Raw genomic sequence first — 12480 nt, 5'->3', positions numbered from 1 at the left:
GACTTTAAAGAGTCCTACTAAAAGCTTCAATTTTTACACTGCCACACTCGAATGCCCCAGTTCTCCAAAGTACATTTTTATCAATCTGAAATAGGCTTGCATTTAATCCTTAGATGCCTGCTTTATTTATAAATGGGACTATGTATATTAATAATGTAAAGTCACTTGCAGGAAAGCAAATGAAAAAAATACAGTATTTTTAAAATCCAGTCTTCTGCTAATTCACAGTACCAGTTTCCTCCCCCTGCCAGGAAGTGGATTCTGTATCACCTGAGCTGTAGTTACCACATTTTCTACTCCAAGTTTTTATACACAGGCTTAATTCCATCAGATGGAAAGCCACAGCTTTTCTGTGGCTCATGGGAATCACTACTGAACCCACGGGAGTCCGTATAACCTGTCAGCTATCTGTTATTAAAACAAAAGCTGTAAAAATCTAAGGGTCACCCTTCACCCCTATCTTTTTTGCGTATTATGGTGACCACTGCAATCAACAGATTCATGTCATCACTCTAACACAATCCAGAAAACAATGACTAAATGAAATTCATGGCATTCAGTATTTAGCTCTCAAAAGCACTGAGCCAGAGGTATGCCCTGGGAGGTGGGGAAGAAAAATAAATACAAAGAAGTATCAGAAAACAGCTGCAGACCATTACCACCAACTCCAAAATGCTTAGGATTGTTTTATGAACACCTCTAGACTCAAACTGTTCCAAATAGAAAGTTAAACAAATTGCAGGTTACCACAAATGATACAAACTGCTTAGCTGCAATGATGTTATCAATGCTAAAGTATGACTGCATATAGTGTAAAACATCTATTTCCATAATGCAACAAAAAGTGAACCCCTAAAAATAGCATGCTTAAAAATAGCAGAATTTACATCTCCCCAAACCTAGCACACTTCCCTTCAGACAACATGAAGGCAAGATAGTTGTGCTCCTTTCATCAAAGGCATTTGTAAAACATCCATGTTTATACTCTTTCCTTTATTTCACTGATCCAAATCCCACTTTTTAAGCATACAGCACCAACATTCAGCACCGATAAAAACTTTAAAAATTCCATATATCTGTCACTTCTAAGTTCCCCATCGATTTCAGATTTGTTATGCCAGACTCTCTCTCTTTTTGACCTCCTAAAAATATAACTATTCCTTTTTTTTTTTAAATTAAGCATTAAAATACCTTAGAAGCAAACACTGATCATTAGGAAATATTAATTACTTGGCAAAGCCTGTGAATTATCCAGAAGTAAGTCATCTCTCTCACACTTTGGGAGTTATTATTTAAGTCTTTAAAATCCCACCACAGATAAAGCATTACACCAAGTTATTTTTTCTTCTTACAGCTTCAGAAAAAACATGCATCAAGCATTTACACTTCCTTTTTCCTGGAACTATTTGGTTCATATTCACATCATATTCAAGATCCCCATATACTGAAAAAGACCCCAAAACCACCATATCTTAAGATACCACAATTGTCAACCATTACCCCTATTATATCTTGAAGAATTAAGACTCATGCAATCTAAGTAAGCTTCAGCTTCAGACCTGGGTAGGTAACACTGCTCTGCCTTTTCACATCAGGTAAACTCAGTCTTTGAGGATCTGACCCCAAGTGTCCTTCTCAAGGTCATCACCAAGCCTGCAGAGGTAGAACCACTCGCCTCCTTCTTTTGTTAAACAAAAAAATAATTTAGATTTTTTTCAGCAGTTTCAGATGTTTGAAATTATTATATATACACTGCTCACCCAATGGGCTTCTGAAAATGATGCATTCGCCATCTAAAAACATGTTAAAATTAAAATCCCCGGCAGAGAAAAGAATTCATAAGGATATTTTTGTATCCTAGCTCTGGTAGATAATACTAACTACATATTTCAAGGACTTAAAATGGGAGGCTTGCCCTCCCCCTTTCTATTTTTCAGTGGCAGGAAGATGTAGCTTGACACATTATTTACATATTTTATTACAGTCCCAAAGGAGACAAACTGAAAGACCACCAAAATTTATCAAGTATGTGTGGAATGAACCACTGCAGGCTTCAGCACGTACATGCTGATGCATTCAGTCCTGACTGGAATCAGAAGTGACAAAACAACTGGAGGCATTTGACTGCTTTTCATAGCTTACAAGATATCTCTCAAAACACAGGAATAAGAATGGAAAAGCCTCAGTTGCCCCCAGCAACAAGGGAAGGAAAGAAAGGTTGGAAGGGAGCTTGTACTCACTTACCCTGTTTGCATTTTAGGCAGTAAAAATGAGAGAACAGTATGAAATGAGCAGCAGTAAAGTTACTTAAATATGCAGGGGCAACAAGTAGGCAGCAAAACCAGAAGCAGGAGATATAAAAAGCTTAACATGGCTCCTATCTCTTTCTAACAACTTCTTCACTATTTATTGATAAACTCCTAATGCTCACAACGCCAGTGAACCCAAAGCTCAGATCAAACTGTCTTACTCCAGTTTAGCTCAGCTTAGGGAGAGGAAGTGTCATCCACCAGCAACTCCAGTTCCTGTGCAGCATTACCAGGCATGCAACTGTAGGTTGGCAGGACAGCTACTTTACACATTTTATTGAATATCAATATACATATATATATATATATATATACACACATACATATATATATATATAACTGTGGAGCTCTGTCCCCAGAATCTATGGAGCAGTGACTGCCAAAGGACAGGTCAACCTTCCAATGACAAGACTGCAAAACCTACAGATACACCCTCAACCTACATTGTAGAACCAGGTACCTTGCCAGCAGCTTGATTCCCTCATCTAATGTCACCAGGACACACCACAGCAGCTAATCATACTGTTCAATCTTCTGAACCAAAGCTTAATCCACAGCTAATCTGGGGAGACAGATAACAAATCCATCCCCAATTTCCCCAAAATAGCCTCTTCATGTTCCTCCTCTCTATGGTTAATTCCCTCCTTCCCATCTTTCAAAGCTTGTTTTCCTACTTATAAAAGGTTCAAATGCAACACTGCTGATTGTTTTTTCCTCTGGTGCTGAGCACCCACATATGTAAGAAGTTTCCCTTTACATCATCAGGCATAAGCAAGAGTGCATTTGCAAACACCTGCTAAACAACAAATGACTTCCAATACAAATGGCTACCTGACTTCTGTTAGCTCCACCATCTTCAAAGTACTTGATTTTTACCAAGACTACCCAAAATTAATTAATACTACAGATAACAGTGTTGGCAGTGGAGTGTTTTGGTTGAACTCCAGTCACAGCTTTCTAAGAATGGGTCTCCTGGTAGGGCACAGCCTTTTCAAGAAGCAAAACAAACAAAATCAGGAGTTATTCTTCCTTTAAACAGTTCTTCCTACTAGCTATGTCTGGACTACTGGTGGACACCTGCCAAAATTCAGCCCCACAGTGCACAGTGCTAGTGAATTCCCAAAGTAAACTAGGGATGCATCGAATTACTGTATCTTGGATAGGACACATATTTTTACATCTTTAGATCCTACTGTGAAGAGATATGCAATTTGGAGGGAACGTTAAGTGAGCTCCACAACATATAAAACTATCAGGGAAGGAAGAAGATAGTTTCATCAGAGCTATTTGAGCTAGTGCCAAATATGGAAACATTAAGAAAAGAATCCGAGCCAAGAAAGTGCTGGGTACTGCCCCAATCCTCCTTGTGTTTCTTTGTGCAATGTTTAAACAGTGTCTTTGGACACCATCTTACTACTCTCTTTGGAAAACAAGTCTATCAAGTGACAGTAAAAGCAAGAGATAGTTTTATTAAAGGAGCACAGCATCTAGTTTTGGTGCCCATGAATTTAAAGAGACTCGATGGTATCTTTTTGGTATTGTGTTCCAGAAGCTCGACTTTCCCAGTGTGAATATGAAATCCACTGAAGAAAACCTTTATTTTAATACATTAATAATATCTATTTTCTACCAGTATAGGCTGGGGACTGAGCTGTTGGAGAGCAGCAAAGGGGAAAGGGACCTGAGGGTGCTGTTGGATGGGGGGATGACCATGAGCCAGCAATGTGCCCTTGTGGCCAAGAAGGCCAATGGCATCCTGGGGTGCATTAGAAGGGGGGTATTTAGTTGGTCAAGAGAGGTTCTCCTCCCCCTCTGCTCTGCCCTGGTGAGGCCACATCTGGAATATTGTGTCCAGTTCTGGGCCCCTCAGTTCCAGAAGGGACAGAGTACAGTGCAGAACCTCCAAGATGATTAAGAGAACTGGAAAATATCCCTTATGAGGAAAGGCTGAGGGAGCTGGGTCTCTTCAGCTTGAAGAAGAGGAGAATGAGGGGTGACCTTATTAATGGTTATAAATACCTAAATGGAGAGAGCCAGGAGGATGGTGCCAGGCTCTTCTCAATTATGCCCAATGATAGAACAAGAGGTAACTGATATAAGCTTGAGCATAGGAGATTCCACATAAACACCAGGAGAAATTTTGTTACCGTGAGGGTGCCAGAGCACTGGCACAAGCTGCCCTGGGAGGTTGTGGAGTCTCCTTCTCTGGAGACATTCAAAACCCACCTGGATGTGTTCCTACGTGACTTTCTGTAGGAGACCCTACAGGAGGGGGGCTGTACTCAATCTTTTGAGGTCTCTTCTAATCCCTAACTTTCTCTGATTCTGTGATTCTCTTGAAGAAACAATACTCCAGCTGTCATCTCAAAATACCTTTTTCTTCCAGACTCCTAAAATTTTACACAAACACAAAGGAAATGTACCAGAGCTCTGTTCCATTCAAACAAGTACTGGAACAGAAGTTCCCAGCCAGGTATCTGCTGAGATAAATGCCCTGTATGAGAGCACAGTGATAGGATCCAAATTGTGGAGAACCATCAGCAGATTCCACTTCAATTTCAATACCTGTCCTTGAGCCCTAACCCAGCCTTTTTTTTATTTGTTTGTTTGTTTGTTTAATTCCTTGCACACCCACACAGGTCCCGACTCTTGCTCGGGTGGCATGACCAAACAAAAACATGCAACCAGCCCATGCCACTGGCATGACCCAGACCAGGGCAGCAGTTACAGGGCTATACACCATCAGGTCGAGATACTTAAGAAACATTTGCCTAGAACAATGGCCATGTTCTATCTCCCCTAGGAAGAAGACCTCAAAACCTAATCCAGCCAGAGGATAGCCAGCTGGAACCTGCTTTTAGAGGGAACATTAGTGGGTTATAGAACAGAACCAAAAAAAAACATTCCGGAGCTCACAACTGCCAAGAATCAGGCTCCAGAAAAATTTTCCAGGAGGTTTGGATTAACAGATAAAATTAGAACAGTACCATTTGGTGCAGTAGGTGGTGACCAGACACCAAAGTATTTTGGCAGATATTCCCGCAGCTCCAGAAGAACACTGTCGCAACATTCGGAGTCATAAACCTGAAATAAATTAGGGAGGGGTAGGAAGATCATCAGTAAAAACCACTCATTTTATACTTCCAGTTGTCCCATAATTATAATTTCTTACAGTCTTTGTTTTCATGCGATTAAGATTTCTACTTTACATTTTAATAACATACAAGATGAAGATGGTAATTATCTCAGCCCCACATAAATGAATGGTATCCTTCCTCTCAAATTTTAAAGTGGGAAAGATAAACCAAGTCAAACTAAGAATAATGTACAGCTTAACTTGAATAAAGATCTGAACAACAGTCGTTAGCATCGAAACCAATTGAGGCAAATGGGTGCTCTCCCATCCTGGATCCAAGATGAAAAAGGATTTGCATCATATAGCTGAAGTGTTTTCAGTTATATTGGGTAGTTATATTCCTCCAAAACAACTCATCCAGTAAATACATCACACAGACAACACACAATTCAAATCCACATCTTTTAATTCGCTTTAACGCTTTCAACATTTTTTTCAACTTCTATAAGAAAAACAATAGCACTTTGGGAGCAGCAGCTATCTTATATTCCTGAAGGAGCAATTTCTTGCAGGGTTATACTGAAGCCTGGGATGCCCTCTGCTACAGAATCACATGACTGTCATCAGTTTGCAGAGCTGTTGCTAGTAAAGTTTCAATACCATTCACTTGACCAGATTTCCTCCCAACCCACCTGAAGTTAGGGACACAGGGAACTGTCTATAGCACAGTTCACGATGGTTTACAGACAAGATTACATCCATGCAAGTACAGTTTGTAATCATTTTTACTGCATTTAGCAACCATCCCTTCCTAATCCTCTTGCAGCGATCCCAGTTCTGATCCATATCCTGTCTCTGACCAGCAACACCCTCAGACACTGCATACAAGTGGCCAGGACGAGCTCAGGAGTCTCCTTTCCCTGCAGAGGAGCAGTCAGAGCTTCAAATTCAGAAGTGATGCAAAAAAATACTAAAGGTGTTAACAGAGCTCTGCAGTTGGCTCAGCTCACTGCTTCCAGATCTACATTTAACCACTGTAGGAGAGTATCTTGCGATAGAAACTACAAGGGTGTGCATTGCAAAATACATGCCTTTAAGTCCTGTAATATTAATAGCTCTAGAGACAAAAAAAACCCAGACCTGAAGTCCAGCTACTATTTTAGAGCACCAAGGAAAGCCTCAGCTACAATCACCAATGCTCTGTAACTCTAGACAGAGCCTCAAGAAGCAGCAGAACGTTAAAACTAGTAAATACAGGTTTGTGCTAAATTTCAGGTTCATCAGAAAGACCTCAAACTGGGCAGGCTCAACCCACCACTGTGCTGCAAACACAGGACCTTCTGCCACAGCCCTTCAGGCACAGATAACTTGGGGCCCTACCACAGTTCTGACACCTTTATGCCAGCACTGTCACTGGGCAGTGACAGAGAAGGTGCTACAACCAAATCCACACCAACTTTATGCTACAGCATTTAATTTGACCCAAAGGTCCTATGAAAGGGGCTGAATCAGCATGATACAGAACCCTGACAGACATCTACTGACCCCACCCTCCACCACTACTGTTGCTATCTTCAGCACACAGAATCTGCTGGGTGTGTATCTCACAAGTCCCAGTGTCATATCACTGGGCACAGATCTCTTTACACATATCCTGGTTCGACAAGTCGGCATCACCCCTGAGGACTACAGGTGCAGTGTATAGGCCTGCTTTTCCTCAGTGTTGTCACAAAGGGTTATGTCCGTACTCTTCTGCTCTAGGGCAAAAAGCCTTGCTTCTCCCTGGGGTCAGTGGCTGCTCCTTGTTTTATTTATGCAACATTTCTTTGCTGAGCCTCAGGTGTTGCCAGAAGAACACTGCTTTCCCCAGAAGACTGCAATGTAGCTCCATCTTATTAACTTCAGGAAATAAAAAAAAATCCAGGGCGGGAGAGAAGAGAGAAATTTTAGCATTAGGCAGATGCTGAGGCAAGGACCCAGCCACTGCTACTTCCAGTACAGATGGCTGCTTCTGGGTCAGGACAAAGAGGAGAGAGGTGAAAGCACAAAGGGCAGCAGATGAGGAGAAGCAGTGAAGACAACTGAAAAAACAGGCAAAAATGGTAAAAAAATCATTTGCTCATTTATCGGCAAAAACATTCTGAAAAACTAACAGGTAAATAGAGCACTTATTTTTTAAAGAGAGAAAGTACTCTTGCTTTGACTTAATCGTCAGCATTAGGTGATTGCACTTAGCAACTTAGCAAGTAACTACGAGCATCCTCCTGTGTATTTCACATCCAACAATATAATACAGATATTCAGATAATTTATAAAAGGATGTAAGAACCCAAAGTCAAGGCCAAATGGGGAAATTAACTTCAGGACTAGTATATTCCAAGTAGTCTATCCTTTAATACACTATCAGATATTTTAAATGGAGACAAAACTCCCAGTAATGCACTCTTCAGTACCATTACTTAAGCATAACACAACTAAGTCCATTATTTCTGTCTCTAGAAGTTATCTTGCTCCCAGAAACACTAATGAATTCCCCTCCTAAGTTTGAGATATTTACAAAGCACTAATTTGACCTTAATATAGACCTGCAGTGTATTTGCATGCCAAACAAGAATAAGCTACTCAGCTAATAAAGATCAGAGGAAGTGACCAGGTCTGGGAAAAGCAGAAAAACCAGACATTTCAGGAATTATGCTCACTCCTTTGCAGAAGATGCGCTTCCACTCACTAAGAGTGGCCCTGCAAACAAGCACCTATGTCATGGGCGTTTTTTCTTATTTCATACAACCCAGCAGCAAGATGCACATTTAGTGCCCTCCAGAATGCCAAATATAAATATTTACATGACAAAACCATCCCCAAAATTACACAGGAAATAAACCATGCACTTCATGCCCCAAAAGGTATTGCTACCAGAAAACTCACAGAAGAGACACAGGTTACCATTTACCCCAGCACAACCTTTAGAAAGAAACCATTATATTTTTACTTATAGCAGCAAAAATCCAATTTCATTTCAAGCAGCTGCGTTTTTTTTTTACTGTAACACCTCAATTTCTCAGCATACATTGACAAATATAAGTTATTCCTGCTTTCCTACTAACTACATAATGTTTTCATCCAACAAATCAAGAACTGCAAAACTCTTCTGCATCAGCTCAGCCAGGGGAGGCATCCATTCTACATCTCAGGGGCCAGATTCTTCCAATAGCACAAACTGGAGACACAAAATCTAGTAACTTTTGAGCTTAAAAGCAAGTAAACAGGATGCTGACATTTTGAGAGCTCACAACATGACCATTACAAATACAGCAACTAACTCAGAGGAAGAATATGCCCCAGATATGTCCTGTGGCAGCTCAGAAAGTCTAATAGACATGATGAAGTAATAATTTCCAGTTACTCAGGACTTTTTAATTCCAAGGCAAATTTACCATCCCTTAGTTTTTAATCCAAAGTACACTCTGTTTGTTTTGGTAAGTCTGATCTAAACAGACTCATCTGGTTTTGAATACAAACAGGGGCTGCTTGGGAGAATGAGAATGTTCTTTTGCGGTGTGATATTCGGGGGTTTTTCTGTTTTCTAAAGACTAGCTTATCACATCAGTGAGAGAGGATGGGTAAAACAAATGTTTAAATTTTAACAGGAAACTAGTTCTGGCAGTACAGACCCATCTTTAGTTGTCCTGATGGAAAAATACCACTATGACATAAATGTAGTCTAACAAGACTCTTCTGAAGAACATAAAAGAGCAACATATATTTTAAATTTGTATTTTAAAGCTATTCAAGTAGAAAACTTTCCATTTCAGAGTAGGCACGTCAGTCAGAAGCATCACCCTTTCTTGTTGACACCTATCAGAAATTGTCCCTCAAGACACTACAGCTTGCAGACCCTCAGGATGCACAGCCAGCTGCCAACATCAGGCAGAGTTTTCAGTTTCCAACATGGTTTCTAGGAGGAGTTCTTGAGGGGTGGGAAGCAATTAAATTATGTGCTCAAATTAGCAAGTACAAGATTTACAGATGATGGTGCAAACTTAATTCAGTCTCCCAGTATTGTATGCATTGTATTACAGAATTTAATTACCTGAGCACACACTGCATTTCCCACTGGATTCAGACATCACCCAGTTACACCAGGCAAGTGCAAAGGCCAAAATTTGAGGTTGAAACAGCAGCTGTGATTTTAGCAATTCATAACTGCTTAGCCTTATAACTCAGTCTTTGCTTATTTTTCAAAGCAATACTATCACATTTTGTCCTGCAAGCTTCTGCAGCACATTTTCACAAGTATGAATGGAATTGAACCACCTCTGCTTATATTAAAAATATCAGATACCAGATTCATTCCAAAAGTTACATATTTGTGAATGCTGATAAATGCTATTCTACTGATTTGCTTATTTTATTATACAACCTATAGTTGTCACACACATTAGACTAATTGTTACTCTCACTGAAGATGCCTACAGAAAGACTAAAAAAAAAAACAACCTTAAAATAAATCAGGATATATTCCCACAATCTCATGACGTAAACAGATTTTCAAGTAAGTGGCACACACTTCTAACAATCACATCCTTCCTCCTAGAGTCAGGAAAAAAAAACCAAAACTATCAGGGAGTTAGCCATCTTGCCTTCCAAAAAAGTGAGGCTGTGAAAATAAGCTTCAAAAATCTCATAAACAGATACTTATTTGGTCATGTTTATCAACCAGTCATTCTCTAACAATGCCAAAAAAACAGTAAGTCTTATTTTATGCACTTCCACATGTTTTCTACAGTCAAATTTAGGCTGACAGTAGCAAGATTTGCAGCCCCGGGCATGGAATCATCTTCAGAAGAGGCAAAGCAAACCCTGACCCACTTCTAAGCATGTGGCAGAGCTTCAAAACTTCAGCAGACAGATGAAGAAATCAAAAGGCAGCAGCAGTCAGGCACAACCACCAGCAGTAATGCTGAACAAATTCTACATGGGAGCTGTGAGTGAAAAGCTGCAGACACCACATAAAGGATGTACCAAGCACCACCCTCAGGGGTAAACTGAGTCAAGACAGATCATCCAGTCCCTCCTGCTTTCCTATAACCATTTACTAGAGAGGTAAGGCAGTAAAATATGTTGAAAGACACCAAACACATGACCTTACCCTGTGACAAGCCAACAAGGGTTGCTTCCCTCTTCACAAGACAGCAAATTGCCATCTCATCTTTCACCTCACAAGATTCTTGGGCAACTAAAGATTAATAACATACCAAGTTTAAGTTATATACTTCACCTGCACACTGTTGCAATTGCTCCAAGCTACCCACATGAGCATGGAGCAGGGCAGCAGACATCAGGGCCGCCTTGGTCAAAATATCAAATCATGTTTCATCATATATCTCTTGCCACAGAACTGAGCTTCCTCTTGCCCTTCAGCTTCTCTTGGGTTAACAACTCACTAGCACAATCAAATGTTAAGTTCAGCTTCAACTCCACAGGAGCTGGAGCCTTCAATTAACTTGAGAGTGTTTTTGAAGTTAAAGATAACTTCTTTCAGAACATGCAACAAGGTCTGATCCCTCATGCACCACAATCTGATTCATTTTTTTCTTAAAAGAAAATAAGCTTTTAAAGATGGTAGGGTGAGGCCTATCTGTGTAGGTATCTAAGCAAATGTAGCTGTATTTACATTAACAGCACAAACATCTGCTGGGTAGCCTCCTAAGTAGGCTACAGGACTTTTAGGTGAACGTAGTCTAAAAGAACAAAACAAAAGGTACACTGAAGACCAGAATCTATATTATTTTGGTTCAGCCATGTCAACGTGCATGTACAACTGACTACAGCACAGTTCACATTAGGTACTCTCCACTAGAGGCCAAATTAAAGGCAACATAGCCTAAAATAAAGGCTAGGCATGTGAGAAGGTTCATCATCTGATAAAGAAGCTTCAATCCTCCCATTACTTAGTCTTCTTTCTTAGTTTGACACTTACCATTCACCCAACTGAGCTGTAGTGGCCCTGCCCTGGAATTACCCACCACAAAGACTCCAGCTACCAGCAACCTCCAGCAAATTTCAAGGCAGAAAGTCAAATCACTTTGCCAACTCACACCTCCCTTGAGGAAGTATGGTACAACCAGTTCTCTCATCTATCTTTACAGCTTTTGTGCCAAATGACAGCTGTTCCTGCAATGTACATTAATACTGTTCAGCATTTTAAGGGAGGAGAGGGACCAGGTCAGAAACCTCCACCTTGACACATCCAAATCCTTAGAGATGCAAAAACAAATAGAACAATGAGAGCACCCAAAGCTTTTTTTATACCAACTTCCTACTCCACTAAGATTTTTTTAAACAACTTCAACTATTCAAGAGTTCAAACTTAAATTAACACCGAAATTCCTGAAAGAAGAGTGAAATGGACAATAGGACAGAAGGGAAAATAAGCCAGTGTGGTTGTCCTACTTTCTGAGAACATTAATAAGCATTACTCTTTATTTCTGGAAAGAAAGGGAGTGAAAGAGAACAAGGGGTGGGAGGAATCCTGTAGCAGGAACCCAGACTATTTAAGTCATACTTAAATAGGCAAAATTTAATTTTACATTTCAAAGAGACAGAAAGGGGAACCAAGTCCCAACAGACCTAAGTTGGGTTGGTTTTTTCCTAATACTGCAAGAGGCAGCCTGTGCAAAGAATTTACTGCAGCAGTACTTGAAGGTGCAGTTACACAGCAGTTTAAGTCAAGTCAAGGCAGGGCTATCAGTCACACACACATTTTAATCCCCTTCCCTGAAGCAATGTCAGCATCCAGCTGGTCCCATAGCTTGCAGAGTTGACTTGAGTTGATTCAGCCCCTCAGTGCTAGGCCAAGGCACCCTGTTTAAGTTCATCTACCATCAATGCCTCTGAAATGCTTAATATTATGTATTTTCCCTCTTTTAAAAGCACCTGTTGTGCTCCCCTTAATTTCACATGCTAGGACACGTGAGGAATAAACCAAAAAAGAACAGTAATAACACTAAGAAACCTTAGGAAGCCTTTGATCATAGTCTGGTCCAGTAAGGCAGAAATAAATAATAATAATAAATAATAAACTGGGTAAGTGGG

At 40.3% G+C, this 12480-nt stretch overlaps 1 protein-coding gene across 1 annotated transcript in view; it reads right to left on the bottom strand.

The window, feature by feature from the left end:
* IPMK (inositol polyphosphate multikinase) overlaps nt 1-12480 on the bottom strand; it is a 40778-nt gene that overhangs the window by 15165 nt on the left and 13133 nt on the right. The window contains exon 3 of the mRNA XM_030453450.1: nt 5297-5393. Coding sequence (XP_030309310.1) covers nt 5297-5393 — 97 coding nt within the window. The remainder of the gene's footprint in view (nt 1-5296; nt 5394-12480) is intronic.

The sequence above is a fragment of the Calypte anna genome, chromosome 6, assembly GCF_003957555.1.
Source record: "Calypte anna isolate BGI_N300 chromosome 6, bCalAnn1_v1.p, whole genome shotgun sequence".
NCBI lineage: Eukaryota > Metazoa > Chordata > Aves > Apodiformes > Trochilidae > Calypte > Calypte anna.
The sequence above is the reverse complement of the archived record's forward strand: the minus strand, read 5'-3'. Positions and strand labels throughout refer to the sequence as shown.